At 37.3% G+C, this 21,595-nt stretch overlaps 1 protein-coding gene across 9 annotated transcripts in view; it reads left to right on the top strand.

The window, feature by feature from the left end:
- LOC139462439 (LIM domain only protein 3-like) overlaps positions 1-21,595 on the top strand; it is a 129,791-nt gene that overhangs the window by 99,968 nt on the left and 8,228 nt on the right. The window contains exon 1 of one of the 9 annotated variants that reach the window (XM_071244156.1): positions 18,166-18,394. The exons of the other annotated variants lie outside the window; for them this stretch is intronic. Coding sequence (XP_071100257.1) covers positions 18,322-18,394 — 73 coding nt within the window. The 5' untranslated portion in view covers positions 18,166-18,321. Of the gene's footprint in view, positions 1-18,165; positions 18,395-21,595 lie in introns of those variants that run through there. 9 annotated transcript variants of the gene reach the window in all.

A 21,595-nucleotide genomic window follows, 5' to 3' on the forward strand; every position in this document is an offset into this window, starting at 1 on the left:
AGAAGAGGGTGTTTTGGTGGGGAGTATTTAATGTATGGGTGGGGTGTATTGAATGTATGGGTGGGGAGTATTTAATGTATGGGTGGGGTGCATTGAATGTATGGGTGGGGTGTATTGAATGTATGGGTGGGGTGCATTGAATGTATGGGTGGGGAGTATTGAATGTATGGGTGGGGATTTTTAAATGTAAGGGTGGGTTACGGTGTATTGAATGTATGGTTGGGGTGTATTGAATGTATGAGTGGGTTGTATTGAATGTATGGGTGGGGAGTATTGAATGTATGGGTGGGGAGTATTGAATGTATGGGTGGGGAGTATTGAATGTATGGGTGGGGAGTATTGAATGTATGGGTGGGGTGCATTGAATGTATGGGTGGGGTGTATTGAATGTATGGGTGGGGTGTATTGAATGTATGGGTGGGGAGTATTGAATGTATGGGTGGGGAGTATTTAATGTATGGGTGGGGATTTTTAAATGTAAGGGTTGGTTACGGTGTATTGAATGTATGAGTGGGAAGTATTTAATGTATGGGTGGGGTGTATTTAATGTATGGGTGGGAAGTATTTAATGTATGGGTGGGGAGTATTGAATATATGGGTGGGGAGTATTGAATGTATGGGTTGGTTGTATTTAATGTATGGGTGGGAAGTATTTAATGTATGGGTGGGGAGTATTGAATGTATGGGTGGGGTGTATTGAATGTATGGGTGGGGTGGGAAGAGGGGTTAGAAAAGGACTGAATCTTTGGGTGGGGAGTGGAGCTGTTCTGAATTTTCTCTCAATAAGCGATTTGTTCCTCTGCAACATGGGTGTGGTACATTGGAAAGAGGCATTAGTTCAAAAGGCTGCATTAAATAAATGGGTAATTAACATTTTCTAAAATCCCATTACAAGAAATGAATGTTTGTTAGGTTTTGCTGTACATGTATATATATAACTGTGTAGCACATCCATCAGCTGTGTAGTGTATAATGCATTTAACAGAGGTATTGACGTATACCATTTTGTTATGTGAACGTTATTGTTAATGTATATTGAAACTGCCTTTTGACTTAACCAACCATTGTTGAATGTCAAACAACAAGTATTATCTTCATTAAATATGTTGACAGAAGAACTACTCGTCAAGAATATACTATGAAGTGCATTCTTTAAAGCAAATTTCTTTAGAGGTAGTTTTTGCTCATGATTTGACAAGTAGCCTTGTTTGGTGCCACTTCAAGAGCTTGTTTCTCATGCAGATAAGTAAACAAATCAATTTAATTTTAAACCTCTCATCATGTGTTTTTCACATGGAATTTAGCGATAGTTTAGCAAGCAGTTCTTGCTTTAATCTTGTAGTATAAGTTGTTTAGCAGCAGCGGCAAGGCGACACCATCAGTGACTCAACAATTACTTCATTTCTTCCTTGTGTCTTAATCAACCAATACCCTTGAAGTTTTAAACATTTTCTTTCAATAATTATATCAAGCAAACTTTCAAGTTTAATTTATTTTGTTTCTACATTTCCTTTATTGGTCCTCCACTCCTAAGTACAGCTGAGCTTTTTGTTCTGCGTGTAAATAAGCCAGGGGACATCCCAACTAATTCAACTCGCTACACGCTAACATACTTGCGGTTTCTTTTACGTCTTGAAATTGTGTATTCATCAATCAGTTTGAAGTAGTTGATGGACATGTAGGATGTTTTTATGAAGCTCATGTTAAAGCATGTTGGTGATATATGCTGTTATATGGCCCTGCTAATGCAGTGTAGCAGTGGGCTAATGGAACAATGGGGATTCCGGCTATAGACTTGCTACAAGTCTTTCTGGAGAATAAAGGTCAATTGATTTGGAACATTTTATCGTACAGGTTTTGAATTGGCTGATAGTTTTATTAGGTTTTACAAGGTTTTATTTGAAGATTGCTGCTGATGTATTGTAGAAGCTGGCATTGGTATTCAGTTGATGGACCAGCAGACTAGTGGTATGGTCTGTGTGGCGAATAGCAACAGGAGATGTGCAGAGTTGCTTCCCTTGGGTGCCAGGATCTGCTGGTTTGGGGTTCTAATTTCAAATTTGTCCTTGGTCTGACATGGATTTTACAAAGTGGTCAATGCCTCCAATCTCCCGAGACAAGTCACACTTTCGATTTAACTTTAAAACAAGTCATACTGCATATCTCATGGTACACAATCTATATCTCACCAAATCTATTGATGTTCATCTCATGAACAATGTGGCATCGTGAATAATGTGGTATCATGAACATTGTGACCTCATGAGCAATATTACCTCACAGGCAATGTGATCTCATGAACAATGTGGCATCATGAACAATGTGGCACCACGAACAATATGACCTCACAAACAATGTGACCGCATGACCAGTGAGACCTCATGAACAATGTGGCATCATGAACAATGTGGCTGCACGAACAATGTGACCTCATGAACAATGTAGCCTCAACAACCTTAAGCAGCACTCAGACATTTGGTACCTGATTAGTCTTCCATCAAACCCAGTCACAAGTGAACAGGTTTACTACATGAACTTTTGAACTGAATGTTTGAAAATCCCTACTTAATTACAATGTACTGAGGAAATCTTGCATCAGAATCTGTGCTATGCATTTTACAAATACCAGTATCCACTCAAATTAATTGGCACAGAATACTGTAGCAAACTATACTTTGGCCTTAATCACAGATAGTGGCGTCTTTAAGATTTTAAATTGTTCACTAAGTATGTTGAATGACTATGGACCTATATGTATATCAAGTATGCATGAAGCTGCTGGTTTTAGTGTTGGATGGGGCTTTGCTCTTGCACAGAGTAATTACAATTATCAATTATTAATTATCAAATTCTCATTCATTCTAATTACAGTCTCATCAGACTAATCACAACGAAATGAGCTTTCATTAATTTAACAAAGCCTTGCCTAATTATACACTGACATAATGCAAGGGAGGTAATTAAAATCAAACGAGCCCCCTGATTGAGTTGGTCCAATAAGAGGGTAATCTTCTCCAAAGTTAGTCACTGATTCAACAAGGAGCCAAGTAGCAAATTATCGTACCTGGATCTACTCTTTATACAACCTCCTCTAATCAGACGGGGCTGTCAGGTCTTTGTGTGCCTCATCAGCAGCTACATGATGTACACCCCTCTGTGGTGCTGCAACTACACATGGACACATCTCAGATCTGAAATCTCCAGTGTGTCTTCAGTATTCAGGTTATCACACAGCTAAAGTGAGTATGAAGTCTATCTCATTGGTGTACTGTTGGTGTAGGCTCTATCACATAGGTTTTCTAATCTTTGAAGGTGCTGTCTGTAACATTTGTGTTGTAAGGGACTTTGCATACTTTTGTAAGAGGCTTGTGCTAGTCGGGATTGTTTTAAAGGGAGACTAGACTAGTCAGTGGGCAGTCCTAGTCATTTGAATGTGGTCGTTTCAAAACCATAATCTTTCATCTCTAAACTGAAATTTGATGATGTTTATAGCTCGAGTACCCAAATTATACACAGATACAATGTCTTGTTTTGACACAAATCACAAATTATATCTTCAAGACCATGACCAAACATTGGCACCAGATCATGGAACATAGTCCCCCTTTAAGGGCTACAAGAATGGGGAATGTTTTGTTAATTGTTTATTCAATGCCACGCTCAGCAATAATCCAGCTGTATGACAGCGAACAGTAAATAATTAAGTGTTCACCAGACAAACCAGTGATTAATATTATGAGAAAATGTCCATGCTGTCAAGGTGTTATTGCACACAATAAGCCAAGTCACAGAGCCTGTCACGTGACTAATGTAGTCACCTTATACAAGAAGCATAAGTTGATAGGGACGTATTCTAACATGGGATCCCACAGGGGGATTGCCTGGCCCCAATGGCTACTGTGTGTAGCCAGGACTGTGTGATCAATCACTTGATAGGAATAGTCCTCAGACCACCAAATGTGAAGGCTGCAATCGCATATCCTAGTTATCTCAGGTCAGTTTGTTTGTTTGTTTGTTTGTTTGTTTGTTTGTTTGTTTGTTATGACGGCAGTCTGTAAATAATCGAGTCTGGACAAGACAATCCAGTGATTGACATCATGAGCTTCGACCTACGCAATTGGGATACAATGACATGCATCAACCAAGTCTTGCGCCTGACCACCTGATCCTGTTTGTCGCCTCTTACCCAGATCTACACAGGTCATCTCAGGTCAGATAATTAAAATAGGCAAGTCTAGATAATATATATTTAACAAATCATCATAAGGGAGACAGTTTTTATGAGATGAATTTTTCATATTTTAACTTCTTGTTAGCCTGGATGATCAGCTATGAGAGCAACAACACATGCAACATCTCTTGTGTGCTATCATATGGGATAGATGGATGTATGGATGGTTGAATGGATGGGTTGATGTTACATAGATGGTTGAGTGAGAGATGGATGGGTTGATGTTTGATCAATGGTTGAATGGATGGATAGTTAGATAATGGTTAAATGGGTGGGTTGACAGATGATTGAATAAATGGATAGATGATGGTTAAATGGATGGGTTGACATGTTGAATGAATGGATAGTTAGATGATGGTTAAATGGATGGGTTGACAGATGTTGAATGAATGGATAGTTAGATGATGGTTAAATGGATGGGTTGACATGTTGAATGAATGGATAGTTAGATGATGGTTAAATGGATGGGTTGACAGATGTTGAATGAATGGATAGTTAGATGATTGTTAAATGGATGGGTTGACAGATGTTGAATGAATGGATAGTTAGATGTTTAAAAGGATGAGTTGACAGATGTTGAATGAATGGATAGTTAGATGATGGTTAAATGGATGAGTTGACAGATGTTGAATGACTGGATAGTTAGATGATGGTTAAATGGATGAGTTGACAGATGTTGAATGAATGGATAGTTAGATGATGGTTAAATGGATGAGTTGACAGATGTTGAATGAATGGATAGTTAGATGATGGTTAAATGGATGGGTTGAATGGATGGCCTGATGATTAGATGGATGATGGCTTGATGGTTAGACAGATGGATGAAGAGACAGAAGGATGATCAGATGGCAGCATTCCTGTGTGGATATATGTACAACAAATGGATGGAATGTAAGGCAGGTGGGTGGAAGGTGGGGATCTGTGGAGACCTGTGTTGTCTATACATACACTGATATACCGGAATTCGTGAGATTAGAAAAGAACACATAGAATCAATGAATTATTGAGCCCTGGTGACAGGCAAAGATTGTATCGACATGACAACTGGTCAATATATACACTTTTTCCATTATGTACACACAATTATGATTGTATCAATAGAATTTCGTTTGATTTGAATATAAATTAAAAAGATTGACTCGAGTCTTCCAAAGCAATAAATCAGTCTGTTTGGGCAGGCCATCATTAAGCAACTGTTTACACTGAAGTAAAGCCTTTTATATTGTTAATGGTAGAAAGAACTATTGATTTGGGACTTAAAAGCAGCAAATTTGCTTCATTATAGGGCCTTGAGTTTCCCTTTTCTGATACAAGAACAAATTTACCTAATTTCATAATTATTTTCTGTTAAAGAGGACTTCCTGAAAAGCAAGTTAGAGTTTTGTCTTTGAAGTTGGGTTTCTTTATTATTGAAGAGTGGTGGTATAAAACCTACAGTCAAAGAAAATCAATGGATAGAAAATAATTTGGCAAATTTTAACGATACTGCTCATAGAAAATTTTGAAATGCCAACACTAATTCTGAATTTTTTGTCCAAAAATTGGAAGTGTTCAAATATCTGCAGGGGTCTGCTGGCAGAGAATTGTTCTTCTCGTCTCATTTCCTATATCACTGGAAACAAATATATTTAAAATATTTTCTTAACTATCTCCTGTGGTTATTTAAATTGATAATGTCATAAACTGCTAAATCATAGCAGTTAGTTGTCTTTTAATCCTCAAAGATTTAGTAAAAAAAACACATAATTGACTTTCCAAATTAGATGGTTTCATGTCCTTAAATGTGGCTGTTTTCAGTGTAGTGGTACAAATATTAGGCACTGCACACAGACTCCAATTATCTCTAGGAGAGAAGCCACTTTTCTGTTACAAACAGGAGCGCCTTATTGATATAAATGACAGTGTTGCTTTAATGAATGCATCTTCTCTGTTATGTATAGATTTTTTGACATTGTCACTTTCGGGCTAATTAGTGGAGAATCTGATATTTCATCGAGACATGCTTGATGCTTTAGAGCCTCTCTTTGGATAATGCTTGTTCTGCATAGGTTATCATTGTTAAGTGGTCTTGTATGCTTTCTCCTCACTCGATACTGCCAGCTGTCTGTTTTTATGAAATGAACGAAAATGAAGTTATGGTTTACAGGAAATTGAAAAATGGTGGATATAGTTGAAATGGAGTGTGAGGGGTCTCAACCCCTTGATCAAAGCCATTCTTTTTCGTTTGGAAATTGCAAAATCCTGTCACGTCAGATTCCTTAATTTGGAGAGGAAAGAAGGAATTAGAGTCTCTCTATGGATATGTGTCCACTGGAGCCAGCAATTAAAAGCGGTTCTGTGTTTCAGCTCGACTGTCCTCTATGCTGAGACGTGTCTTTAATTAGCCTGCACTGTAGTGCTGTAATTTCCTATGTACAATCTTGCCATGTTTAGGGACACACAAGTTTGTATCGCCACTTACAGCGAGGAAGCAGAAACGGTGGGACAGGCTTTTACTCTTAACACGCATTATATCTCTCCTCTTGAACAGAGAAAACCAGTTAGGGTCTATTGACACTCCAAGTCATTAAAGGCTTTTAAGCCCGAAAATTTCACCCTACTGTTTTGCACCCTGGTATGGAGAAAGATATTGATTCGACTGGAACAAAAACACGATTCTCGTTAATTGATGCACGTCAGTATAGGACATTGAGAGCAGTGTGTATGTTAGCGAGAGAGGCTCATATTGTTTATACTGCACAGATATACAGACGAAATGGGTAAGTGTCTAACAGTTCTATAGTGCGTTACGTTTCTCACTTGGACTTTCTTATACCACTCTTGAATCCATTTTGGCAAGGACTCTGTCTTCATCATCATGCCGTGCATTACGTTGCTGTTGGTGAATTCATGCTTGTAATAGACTTGTCAGTTTGAAATCATTCGAAGTAATAAGTGAAGTTTCATTGGAGCATATTCCGAATTTGTGAGCAAGGTAATTATGAAGTCTGCTATACCTATATGAATGTTTCAGGTTTGACTTTGTGAAATGACAAAAACTTTGTGAAATGGTAGAAACTTTTAGGATATGTGGCTGATTCATTTCGGTGCAGATTTTGTATTGTATTTGGTGCACAATTAAATGATATTGATATTGCATCTTTGACATAGGAAGTAAATACAGTGATTGATTAGGTCTTGATTAGATTAATTTGGTGTAATTGGCAGGCTCAATTTCCTTAATATTCTATCAACAAGAAGCCATCCATTTTAGGGTTGACGTGTTCATATTTTGATTATTTCTGACAAATCAATGTTCAGGTCTTATCCTGTCTCGAACAGCTAATCCTGGAATTATCAAACACATATGTTCTCATTAATAAATGATCTATCACAATGAATTATGTACATGATCTAAAATAAATGAATTCTTTGATCCTGAAATATTAGAATTGGTGCAACATGTTACATAGAGAGTGTTGGTAACATGACTGTTTTAATCAAATTTAATCTGAGGGTGTCAAGGACTTCTTGTAATAACGCTGGTTTCTGATGGGTGAATTGGAGAGTGTTATATCTGAAAGTTTCAATTTCCAGTTGCTTCGGTTGTTTGAAATCTAATCCATATGTATGATGATGAATATTATTTTCATTAATCACTGATAGTTCATTGGCTAAGTTTATAAACTATCGCAATGCTGATTGATGGATGGATGGATGAAATACGTACATGTACACCCACTTATTGCTGGGTGAAAGCAGTTCAGACATTATATAAACTAAGGGCTGGGGGGAAAAATAGTTCAGACATAAGATAAACTATAACAAAATATGAAAATAACAAAACTAAAGCAGTATCATGTTGAATTTCAAACGTGCTGTGCAGTAGACATGCTATTATGGATGAGCTGTAAGGTAGAGCGTTTACAGTGTGGGATCAGGCTGTGGTAGTAGTAGTATCCTCAGAACTGCTTTGTATGATGTCAGCTCTAAACTCTTCAGATCATGACTCCTCGTCAAAGTCATCTGTAGGACACACTGTTTCAATTTTGTCTCTTTAGGATTCGACCAACCAGAACCAAAAGAAAATGAAATACAAATAGTTTGAATTTATTTTCATATGCCTGACTCCTTGATGGATTAAAGAATAAACAGATACCATTATTCAGATGTTTGTGGTTGTTATAAAATAATCAGTATTCAAGTTTATCTTTTCCAACAGACCCAAACAGATTTATGCTAAATTATATATATATACAGCTATATATTTTAGCTATACAAATTTTCTTTGGTTTGATATACCAAAGCTGTTTACTAACCAAGCGTGGTCTGGCATTGCTGTTCAAAATCTATTCAACTGTAACAATACAGATTATGTGTGATATGATATTTTTTATGTATTTTGATATGTAAGTCGTGATATGTGTGATGAAAGTGATTTTACTTGTGACAGATTTATATACTAGTATTTATTCAAACAGGTTTCGTAAGTGGTCTAAATATGAACCAATTTATGGTGCAGAATTGTGACCCTTAGTAACAACAGGATCCGTTGATCATTGGTTGGAATCCCAGATTTGTTCTTTCAACACCACACCAGCGCTTCTGGGTTTCACCAAGTGGTAATGTCAAAGACTAGTGTGTTACTTTGTTGTTCCTTCTAATTAATCAGACTTGCATTAATATGGATGATGATGATGATGATGATGATGATGATGATGATGATTTAACAAGCGCTTCCGGTGTTGCCGATTTCATACTTGATATGAAGAAAATGCTGGTTAAACTAGAGCTAAACCCAACTCACTCTAACAAGCTACATCATTTTGTTAGTATTTCTGACAAGTTGATGTCAATATATATATGTACACATCAATTTGGCAGGACAATGGTAACTGCTGTTTAGTACTACTGCTACACAGTTGAAATTGGAGTGTCAGGTGTGTACCAACTTCAAGGATATATGCAGGATATCACGTCAAACAGCACTTGAGTAGCCTTCTGGTTGATGTGTTTGCTCAACCCACCAAGGCCTAGTTCAATTCCACTTTGTGAAGCCGATTTCTGATGTGCGCTGCTGTGATATTGTTGGATATTGCTGAATGAACAGTGTTCAAACCTACTCATATCATACAGAGCTTTCCGTAATGGTTCCCTTTTCTCCCAGAATATTTTTTGTACTTTGATGATGTGTTTTTATTTAGCGAACAACTGAACAATATCTTTTTAACGCCTAACAATGGTTATTATAAGTCTCCATTTTGTTCCTTTACGTTACCGGAACAAGAACCCATTGACAGTGTTATGTGCACATAAACCTTCACCTTAATTAAGGAGTCTTCCTCCCTTTTCATCACTCGGTCAGGATTGGGGGTACTTTATTAGCAATGCATTCATGTACGTCGGGAGATGTCATGAACTTCCATGTACCTGTTAAAAAAAGTTCCATGATTGCCAGCAGAAAAAAAAATAAATCCAGAAAAAGTGACCTCTCCAATCTGTTCTGCCTTGGAGTCTAATTGCCCTAATGGATGATGATGGAGGTTAGCTCACTGGTTATCTGTAGATGCAAGCTTGTCAATTAAAGGGTTAATGTCTGTTTAGGAGTGGAGATAGCCCCCCAAGCAGCCTATAGAAGGAGGGCTCCACAGCAGGCCTGAGTCCAACATTCACAAGTCAAACTTAGGCAGTATATTCTAGTCCAAACACTATCAGGCTGGTATCTCAGTGGACTGTGTGGTGATATACACGTAAACTTTGGATATACTGTGTATTAGCGGAACTTGCTTCAGCAAACAGAGAACTGTCGGCCACTTAATTTGTCTCCTGATTGCTTAATTGGTCGGTAATTGGGTAGACACTGTGGCATGTTGATGTATTGGGAAGGTGATTAGAGGGGTAAACATGGGACTTGAGTTGTAGCTGGTGGAGAACAGATGGAGATGTTGGGGGAGACGGCACTGGATGTCTTCTTGTCATCTGGGGGGTACAGGCTGGGGTTTCATTGAAGCCAGAGCTTTCGTTGCCGGTTGAACAGTCTTGTCATCTGTGGGGACAGGCTGGGGTTTCATTGAAGAGCGGATGTCTTGCCAACTGGGGGTTTCACAAAAGTTGCTGATTTCATTGAAGTCTTGTCATCTTGGAGGAGCAGGTGTGGGTTTCATTGAAGGCAACTGGGGTTTGCATTGATGCTGTGGGTTTCACTAAATGCAGAAGGGTTGTGTAATCCTACAGGCCAGTGACTTTAGTGTGAGTTGGCCCAGCTCACTTGTGAGCCGTCCCCTTGGAGCCTTCTGCTTGGACCCTCCCTCATGGAGCCAGTAACATTACAAGGGCTACTTTGAGGACCTGGTCAGTTATTGTGATATTGGTCCGGAGGACACTGTGAAAGGAACTGTATGGAGACAATGGGACATGGAACATTGTCTGGAAAATGGGACATTTGATAAATTCATCTTTTGAATTGCTTAATTAAGCATTTTCTGAAGTAATATGTGTCAAATTTATAAACTGTAAAACTGTTATTTCATTCCTTGAGGAAACACTCTATGTAGAAGATTTGACGCAGCATTTAAAATCTAATACAGGAGTACAAATATTGGTGAAGCTTTTCCCTAAAGGAAAGATATTAAAGTGAAACCATGGACCCCCCACCAACAGGTAAGACACTCTTAGATGTGAGTCTGCAATACCAGAATATGTAAGCTTGTAAAGGGGTGGTTTGGACATGTATTAAACCAGCAAGCTGTTCTCTGCACATTGAGAGTGTTAAAATACACTTATGTTAATCACTGTTAAAATATGAGCCCAATTATTAATTAAGTTTGAATTTCATCTAACTATATATACTATGCTCTATCTAGTCTTTGAAAGGCATTTAGTAGTGATACACATAAGGAAGAGAATTTATGGATGTCAACTTCTTTATTATGAGGAACACAACGTTTCGGAGTATATGCTTACTCCTTCATTCACCTTCCTCATGATAAAGAAGTTAATGTCCATAAATTCTCTTCCTTATATGCTCTATTAACACAAACATCCCATTTTTACTTTATGATTTTAGTCATTATAGTATCTTGTAATCATTATTAAATAAACTGAATGGCCACACATTTTTGCAGAATACAAGAGTTCCCATAAAAATCTGATTCAATGAATATTCAAACAAAATAATTTTTTGTTTCTATGAATAGAGTATTTAGTGTAGCCTTTGTTCCAATTTTAGCAGTTAAATGTTGAATTATTTTACTTCTAATTCAACAGTGTCTCTGGAAGTAGAGAAGTAGGTTGCTGTGGAATAACAAATGGCAATATTGTCTTTGTGCCTTCATAAAAGTTTCATTTGAATAAACTTCATAGCTATTATACTTTTCGAGGCAAAAAACATTTTTCCTCATAATGGGTTTAAATGTGTGTTCACATTTGAAGATATGATACTGAAACCAGGATAAGTATTTATGAATATGTATCTGTATTGGGTTCAAGTTCTGAAAAATCTTCATGCTTCATATCAATGGATAACTTATTTATTGTATATCTCATAGAACTAGTTATTTTCACTGCTGTTGATATTTATTCATAAAATTAGTTAAAATAATTCACAATTCTCTAAATTGATGTGTCATTTCTTTAGAAATGTGTTGAAAAATATGTCCAAATTGTCATAATATACTTATGTACCACTATTTGCAACAATTATAGCAACATGTTCCATTTTAACCACTAGATATATGTACATTCTTCAAGAGCTTAACATATTTCTTATTGTAGAGGGTATGCGTCCTAACAATAAATCCTGGCTGTCTTTACCATATGACAAGTGAAGTAGACATGAGATTTTCAGCTAGTGGTAAGGAAAGTAGTTTCAGCACCTCATAGTCCCATCTTCTCGTCCATGTCTGGAATGCTTGGTGTTGATTGTTTTAAAGTAGCCTGCTACCTCCTCTCGAAATCCCTATGTGCTAAAAGCTCTCAAAATAAAATGTTTGTTTTATATCCTGATTTTATAATGGAGCTCTTATTAGATGGTGGTCAAAGAATACATTGGGGAGTTTCAGGTTTGAATATTGTTTCTGAAATATTCAACGTCTCTTATGCTGAATGTACGAATGTATGTCGTGTAAAGGACGGTGGGTAGCTCAGATATTATTTTCCTTTACCAAGTGTTTTGGGCTTTATGTGTGATTATGATTCTATGAATAATTATGATGGCAATATTAAAATGTTTAATGAGATTATAAATAAAGAGGCAACAGTGTAATAAGGAAAGTAATTCTTCCAGGTTTTCAGAAGAAACAAGCTTATTATTTGCATGTTTCTACAACATGGTAAAAACTATTAAAAAAAGACAAAAAGTTATTGGCATGGAAATCACCAAAAACGGGTCAAGGGAAAAAGGAGAACCATTTAATCTGGAAACCTTTTTGTTTTTTCAAACAATAACTCTTAAACAAAACAGGTGTTCCCTGTTAAGAAACAACAAGAACAAAAGCGAACAAGGGTTTTAATTTCTTTAATTACAGTGTAATACAAAACCTTTTGAAAATATGTTGTTATTTTTCACAACAATGTATGTTCACAGTGAGAAGAACTACGTATTGCGTGTCCATCTGACGCGAGGAAAGAGCCCTGAGTTTGCAATGTATCCAATATAGGAAATAAACGCGGACATGATTGGCACGGCAAGCACACCGATCAGAGCTTAGTTATGCTCATGAATCAGTGCGGAAATCTGTGATACTCTCAAAGAATGAAAACAAAGATGGTGCTGTCGACCTCCTCTGTGATTTCTCCGGCTGTGGTCCGGGTATAAAGTCGCAGAGCCTGAGAATTAAGCTTTCATCAATATGGTAACGAGAGCGGCATGCACAGGCTATAAAAACATCGTACAGCTCACTCGCACCAATGCAAAAAATTGAATTTTCAGGAATTGGGAAAATGTGTCTCGAATGACATCGAGGCTGTGAGGTGTCAACCGCTAATGGCTCCATCTAAACATTTACAGTATTTGGATGCAATGTTTATGGTAGCATAAAGTGCCTCTTTGAGAGAGGGCCTCAAGTGATGCTTTGTACCCTGCAAGGAGCTGTGCATGGGGCAAGACGTTTGTTTTCGTGCTTATTCTATCACCACATACCATCTTCACAACAGTGCAGAGTGGTGGTCTGTTGTGGAGGGTGTTAATGCATTTCGTGTGTTACACTTGATGGATATTTTCGGGGTTCTTCCCTTGATGTGAGGTACTTACACTGTAGCCGGAGACATGGACTGGTGACCGGAGCTGCCACGAGTTTCCACAGCTTGTGAAGGTACCTTGAGTTTTGAGACTCGCTTGAAAGATAGGATACAGGTTTAGTTGGAGGGACTGAAGGTCATTTATTGATAAATGAATTGATAATTAAGTTAAGGCCAGTCTATTTAAACCAAATATATGTATTGTAAGGAGATAGAAGCAAATTTAATTTAGGAAATAGTGATATGTAAAGCCTGATATGTTGATTTGAGATAGTATTTGCGATATATCACTGCATGCTTGTTGTGAAACAGAATATTGATACTTGTATAATTTTTGTTTAGATTTATGTGAATTTATGAAACATCATGATTTTTTTGGTTTTGTCGTAAATTAAATGCAGCAAAAGTAAACAAAACCAACATAAATTCATGAAAATATTTATGTCTACTGTAAGCCATTATATCAATCATCTCTTAAGCATGGACGCTGGGTCATGCCATTAAATCACAGGGAGGTTACCCAAGACTGTTGAACCTTCTTCACAATCTAATTAATATCTCAGGAAGGTGAGTGTAAAGTAAGTTAATGCTTGTTGAAACTATGCATTTTATCTGGTTAATCAAGATAATCTCTGATTCCGACTACTTATTAAATCCAAGAAAATGCCTCCAACGCTTCTGCCAGGCCTAATTTGCGCTAATTGCCCCTTACTTGTGTGGTCTGGTGTCAAAGGTTGCCATACCTTGCCTCAACCAATCATAATTGGTTAACCTGGGAGTTGACCTTGGGTAAACATGATGTCATTGGCTGGTGATTTACAAGGGCTGGTGGTGGCAGGATGGATAGGCCTTTATTGACTTGTGTGTATGCAACCCACCTGCAGTACTGGCTGCTAGTCTTGCATGACGATTAACTGCTGTAGGAGAAGTGAAGTTAGATCATTAAAACTTCATTTTAGCTTTGAGGCAAAATCTTGTCTTGAAAATTTCAAATCGTGTTATTTGTTATTGGACGTATTACTATACAAGAAAAACAGTTTTGGGTATTTGATCATTTTGCTTTTTTAAAGAGAAGCAGTTATTAATAAAAAAGAAAAGTAAAACAAATTCTGTTATCATAACTGAAAAACTTAAATTACCATTCATCTAGAATAATAAATAAGTTACACTTGTTTATAAAGTTGAGAGAATTGACTGAAATCTGATATAGTTGTATATCAACATATCTGAAAAAGGAACAAAACACATACTTTTTATGTTTGATGTTGTAATAGGCCATTGTTGGATTTAAGGTTTTTACGTTTGGTGAGAACTATTTTCTCCTGACTACCAGCTGAGACAGGTCTAGCCTCTAATTGTCCGAGTTTGTTCGAGAACTCCCCTTCATGATTGATGCCAATAAGATTACGACATTTTGAAACCAAATAACTCTTATTTGACATTCTCCACGGCCTGTTTCCATTGCTATTTACATAGAAAATTGGTTAATAATTTGCTTACAAGCGAGTCATTGTCGGTGTGTTGTCAAAATGATGCAAGCCAGCTGTAGGAGATTCTGCGGACTTGGCCCAACTCTGCTTCCAAACTACTTCAAAGCAAAATTGAGTCACCAGTTTAAAAATTGATGCCTTCCTATCTGACATGTTCCATTTGTCCAGACAACCAGTTAGACATTTAGACGATTAATAGATAAGTTAATGATATAAAGAAGCTCTCTGGTGTGTAAGTACGCAACTTGCAAGAAGTAGCTCTCAGTAGAGGAGGCATACCATCTGTCTGAATTGAAACTCTTTCTGGAGCAACATGCTGTCTACCCATTGAGATAGCATGGCTGGCCCAAGTTCCGTTAAGCATAAATCATCGCTTCATAGCATATCATAAAAGATATGTAAATATATGATAAACTGTTAGATTCATATTTGGGATGACTCACAACTAATAAATTATAAAATTCCCACTGCTCTTTTTATTTCTTTTAATTTTAGAAATTATGACAAACTTCAAATGTATCCACTTCTTAATTAATTTCAAGATGGATCTTGAATAAGTAATACATAAATAGATCAAATGTATTAATTTAAATTTTTTTTAAATGTGTTATGATTTCTTTTACCATGATATATATTTATAGTTGTAAGGCAAGTATGATCTATTAAATAATACATTAATGAATATTAGGTTTCTTTGTTTGACATAGGTTCTAAGTTGTTTTACATTAGTGGTGAAGTATTGTTGAGTATGTTTTGTGAACTAGCTTGGTTTATTTATTGATTCTCTTTGTGTGTCTTCATTTTCTATCCAACTTAACTGGCATCATCATATTTCAAATAGGGATCATTTGTTAAGTTGAGAAGGTAATCAGATTAATCAATGATGTTATTATTTCAACATGTAAGCTGGGTCGATGTGAATATACTTCAATAACACGGGTGGACCTCCCAGGACATGGGGAAATTATGCTAACAAACAAAGGGAGAGAAATGGCATAATTAGAATAAACAAGGGGATTGGGAAATGGGGGATTAGAGATCAGGTCCAATCTTATCTCCTCCGGCAGCTGCTGGTGAGGGGTCCCCCTCTCTTGACCTGGAATTCCACTACACTGAACAAGTTCCGGGAGGGAAGGAGTCTGGAGGGAATTCAGCTGAGAGGACATTGTTGGACAGGGAGGGGATCTCTGAGGTGGGGGCAGAGGAAGAGTAGCAGGAGGGATGGGACATGAGGGTGAGGGAGTTGGAGGGGTGATCGGATGGGTGAGGGAGGGGGCGGAGGTTGAGGGACCAGGAGGGTGGGCCCTGGTTGGGTGAGGGAGCAAGAGCTTGGGGCAGTGAGGGTAGGGGAACAGGAGGGAGGAGATCAGAGGGTCAGGGGACCAGAGGGTCAAGGGACAGAAGGGAGGGGATTGAGGTAGGGGAGCACAAGGGAGGGGATTGGAGGGTGGGGGAGCAGGAGGGTCAGGGAGCTGCAGGGAGGGGATCTGTGGATGACAGCAGGATATGTACTAGGGAAGGGATTGAAGGGCAGGAGTAGAAGGAGAAGTACAAGGCTGGGTTTTTGGGAAGGGCAGACATCTGAGGCCGAGTCACCTACAAGAAGTGGTGGGAAGAGATCTGAGGGTGAGGTCACAAGAGAAGGGTGGTGGTTTGAGGAGGGAGGGGATCTGGACATCACACTAACAATCTTGATTATCCCATAAGGAAATATTTGAAAACAACTGCGTGCCAGGTCAGACATCTGGTTATTAACAGTATGAATATTTGATTGGTTGTAAGGAAAATCACATAATGCATTATCATGGGGCACATAATTGAAGTCAAACAGCAAAACTTACTGAATCTGGAGCCATGCATGTAACCCAGTAGAAAATCAACAAATGTGGCAGATTAGATATCCACTTGTAGGGAAGCCTAATCTGTGAGAGCTGAGCCCTGATACTGAGGGCCTATAATCTCCTGTGGTTAGTGTCAGCCTCAAATCCTTCAAAAGATTGCCTGAACGAACTACAGTAATTTATGAAATAAACAGTCAAACCAAATCTTAACATAATTTGCAGAATAGATCATTGGCACTCTGTTTAAAACATCAGCTGAATTGAGGATTGGCTGGTTGGTTAAGATGGGTGATGACTATGTCTTTTCTTGGGTTGATATTTTTACGAGGGCTCCGTTTCGGGAAGAAGTCTTAGCTATACAACTACAGTAAATTATGTTTATAACAAACTGATGGATATAACAAACTTCTTTTTTTTGTCTCAACATTTGCTGTATTTAAGCTTACAACGAACTAAAATTAGTGGTCTTTTTGAGTTTGTTATTACCTTAGTTTACTGTATTGTATACTTGGGAGTTACGAGTTATGAGAGTGCTATGATGGCTTTGTGAAATGGGGAGCAGGAATGACCCGAGTAGGTAAGTTAGATTTTCTACAGTGGTAGCTCTAGATCACTTTGTGGAACAAGACTCCGGCTGAGTTTGACTTGTGATGGGTGATGGTATGTTTAATTCTGTGATTTATGTAAAAACCAAAAATAACAAGAATTATCGTAACTAATGGCAGTCATAGCGCTAAGAGCTTTTATGGAACAGTGCTCGGGATGGTTTTAGTTTCATTGTACACCAGGGATAGATGGGTAGTGAAATGGTTAAGGTGTTCAATCATAATGCTGAATACCTGTGTTTGATTCCCACGTGGTTGCAGGATGTAAAACAGTTAGGTGTCCTTCACCATGACAATATTTGAATATTTCTAAAAGGATCACATGACTTGTCACTCGATTTCAATCAGTGTTTTGCCTACTCCACACTAGAGTTTTTCACATGTTGTAAATATTGGTGTGATATTGTCGTATAAATTGCAGTCATATAACTGTCATATTGCCATTTTTCTGCTCACTAAGGACACATTCTATTATTCACCTAGTAATGATTTGGGATTGTTTGCCCTATTTTAGCCTCAGTTTTGCTCTAGAATAAAGTTGATTTTAATCCTGGGTAATAACAGATAACCTTACTGCACAAGACAATAGTAAATATCAGATATTACATACTGACTTTAATGTCCTCTGAATTCATTCTTAGAAAATATACCCTTAAATATATCAGTAATCTTCTAAGTTATAATATTATGCGAATATATTTCCTGATAAGAGGATTATGTAAGATTTTGCTACGCACTACGGTAGTACTTACATCCCAGCAGGTTGTTTACACAATAGTGGGATGCCACTTGAGTTGCCGCTTATCCTCATGAGCTGTGAGGGAAACGGTAGTCCGAGCGTTAGTGTTGAGAGAATAGCCAGTTGGGATACTGGGAGGCGAACACATGGTCACTACAGTCACTGCTTGTCCACTAGTTGTAGTTTAGACTAGTTTACAATGGAGGACGGTATTAAGAAGGAAACCTCTTCGGACGCCGATCCCTGCTTGATTGACGATTCAGACAGCCAAGGTGATGACTGATTGATTGTAAATCGGATTTCAAAATTGCAGCATTGTTGCAGTTGAGTACATGTAGTTGTGGTTGTAATTGATGTCAGAGATAGGTCTACAATACGAGTGAACTCCAACTAGGCCACTTGTTTCAGACTATTGGTTTGTGGGGCTAGATTTGGGGAGAAAGCATTTAGTGCTTCCTCGTCTGTCTAATATTTTCACTAGTCTTGTACTAGCCTTTCACAAGGGTCTACAAGACTAGTCTAACCCTTGATGTACAGTTCTGTTGTTCTTGTTTCAGTGGACATGATTCTATATGTTTTTCTATTGGCCGCTATTCTAAAATTATATTTTCTTTCAGTTTTGGTATCATGTTTTTGAAAAATTAATCAAATATTATTTGTCCATCATCAAGGGACATGAATGAGCATTCTTCAATTTGACATCTTTGATATCTATTCATGACCGAGTCCAACATTTCTAGAGAGTTTGGAGTTTGGAGTTTGGTATGTAGTTGTGTGAGATTATGTGATAACACTAAGCTTTAGCCTCCTTCCTGTAGTGTGATGTAAGTATAATCCTACTGACCAATACCCACTGATTGACCCATGTACTCGAAACAATGGTGATCGTTGGACTCCCATGTCATTGTACTGTAAATACACACTCAAAACTGTTGTAAATCTTTCAACAAGCGTATTGTTGTGGTCTAACAGTAATCAGCCTGAATGTGTTAGGAATATTATGATATGAATATCGCTTGAAATAAATATATAGCAAACTAAAATAAAATTAACCTGGTTGCAGCTAAAGTTAAGTGAAAGAGGAATTACAAAATAGTGTATAACTTTACCTTTGATGTTCAATGGTAAATTTTTGTGTTTAGGCAATAAAATAATTTCATGATTGGAAAGAAATATGATTCATAATCTCTGGATTCATAGCATTAAGTAATGTCCTGCTTTGAACCCAAATTATTTTTATTGAATTAAGATTTGTATTTAAATATGTACGATTCTTTTTTATCATTTAGAAATTACCATAAAACCACACTGATATTTCTTATTACTGGATTTGTTGTGGGTCCTGACACCACACAATGGGGTTCTTGGAGCATGCAGAGCCCACTCTCATCCTCCTGACATTTAATTGTAAAGTTGATGTCAAGACAAGGATCCAATGATTTCCCTTCACCAATATCCCAACCCCAACATCTCCCTTTATTTCAAAGGCTGCTGTCTTATTGCAAGGTTTCAATGTTGCCAATCCAAATCCTGAAAACCTAAGTATTTTTTGAAGTGCAATGTTTCAGGAACACAAATGCATGATGCTTTGTCAGCTTAGATAAATCTTGAGGAACTAAGTGATGCAGTGTTCAACAAAGATGGCCATTATGAGGATGAACGCCTTGAAAAGTTTTCCAGTATTGCTAGATAATTAGAGTTTATTTACTCAAGCAAAAGCTCTGTTTATATACCATCAACATAAGATTAGGTTTTAAGAGTGACAATTATTTTGCTTTGATGCTGTTTAATGTTTGAAGTATGCAATCAAATCAGTTGCATGGTTGCTTCAGCTATGGTCTGTGATGCATACCATGTGGTTGAGTAGTAGCTGATATCACGGATAAATATTTATCTTCTGTCTCTCTTCTCGTGTCAAACAACCATCTTTAAATTCAAAGCTTTTTCCATTCTTTCTTGATTCACTTGAAGTGTCCATTTTTTTCCTAAACACATTCTTTTGTTTCTCTTCAAACCTCTTCATCTGAATAATAATGTCTATCTAAATAATTGTTCGAGGACCATATTCCTTGGTCTGGTCCGCATGTCCAGTCTAGGTCTAAGCTTTGTTATTAGTGCTGTGTGTGAAACTCATTGTCTCTTGTGCAATCAGCAGAACTGACTGGGGTGATAGGGTAGCCCAGTGGTTAAAGCGTTTGTTCATCCCACCGAAGTCCTTTGTTTGATTCCCCACATGGTTACGATATGTGAAGCCCATTTCTGGTCTTCCTGCAATGATTGGCTGAAACATTACTTGGAACTAAATATTGTTGGGAAAATGCTGGAATATTGTATATATTGTGTGGCATTAAACAATAATCTACACAATGAACACCTTTCATTTTTGTTAGTTTGAGACTAAATATAACATGTCTTAAACAATGAAACCTAACCTACATATACCAAATACTTACTGTCTGCACCACACCTTAACATGATCCATAGTGTATTTAATTGAAAAAATAAACTGTATTAAATTGCATTGTTAAAAATTAATCCAAATGTACCAAGAAATCTGTATAAAATGAAAATAGATGTTCACTGAAAAAGAATAGGTTTCATACTGCATCGCTATGAAGGAGTATTGCATCAGTGTGTATCTGCCAGTCTTTTAGATTTTCCTCATTAAATTGAAATGGAGTCACCATCAGTGTGGTTGACATTTGCTTATCAAAGCATCGGGTTGCTAGTCTGTTGAAACGTCATGAAGGATTTAATTATATCATTACAAAGATGGTTTTCAACATGATGCCTTTTAATCTGGATCAGTTACAATAAAATATTCATCCATCTGGCAATGTTTTATGAATGCTAAATTTCACAGTTTGCTGCAGTAATATTTATCTGAGCTGACATAATACTGCAACATTATTCTTCAAATTTAAAAAAAATCAATCTTTTTTAAAATAATGAAAAACTAAACTTGGTGCTTGTCTGCTTTTCACAACATGAAAACATTGCTCCACATAACACATCCAAAATATGAGAATTTGTACCGTTGTGTTATAAAGAGATCTAACTAATTTCATAGAACAACAGAGACACCATAAATGCCAGATCATATGTCATTGAGAACACTGATCAACTGAAATGTTTTGCCAAGAGCTAAGTGTATTCAAAAAAACATCAGCACGTCACATTTTCATCATCCCATATAGTGGAGCCTTCCATTCAAGCAGTATCTCCATTGTTTTGTTTCAGGGTTTTATTGCTAGCATGCCAATTTTATTATGTAAATATTGGCAGTTAATGTTTGGTCCCCTGTGATTGCAAGCTATGCCTGAGGGGACCTGGCAATAATGACTTTTAATTGCTAATAAATGTAAGTGTTTCAGTATAATGGGTGGTAATTGATAATAGACTTCAGTGCATTAGCTGGAGCTAAGGCCAGTTAGACCCATGAGTAGCCCAGTGTCTGCTTAATGAGGCAGTGT

The sequence above is a fragment of the Haliotis cracherodii genome, unplaced genomic scaffold (assembly GCF_022045235.1).
Source record: "Haliotis cracherodii isolate W230 unplaced genomic scaffold, xgHalCrac1.p SCAF_15, whole genome shotgun sequence".
Classification (NCBI taxonomy): domain Eukaryota; kingdom Metazoa; phylum Mollusca; class Gastropoda; order Lepetellida; family Haliotidae; genus Haliotis; species Haliotis cracherodii.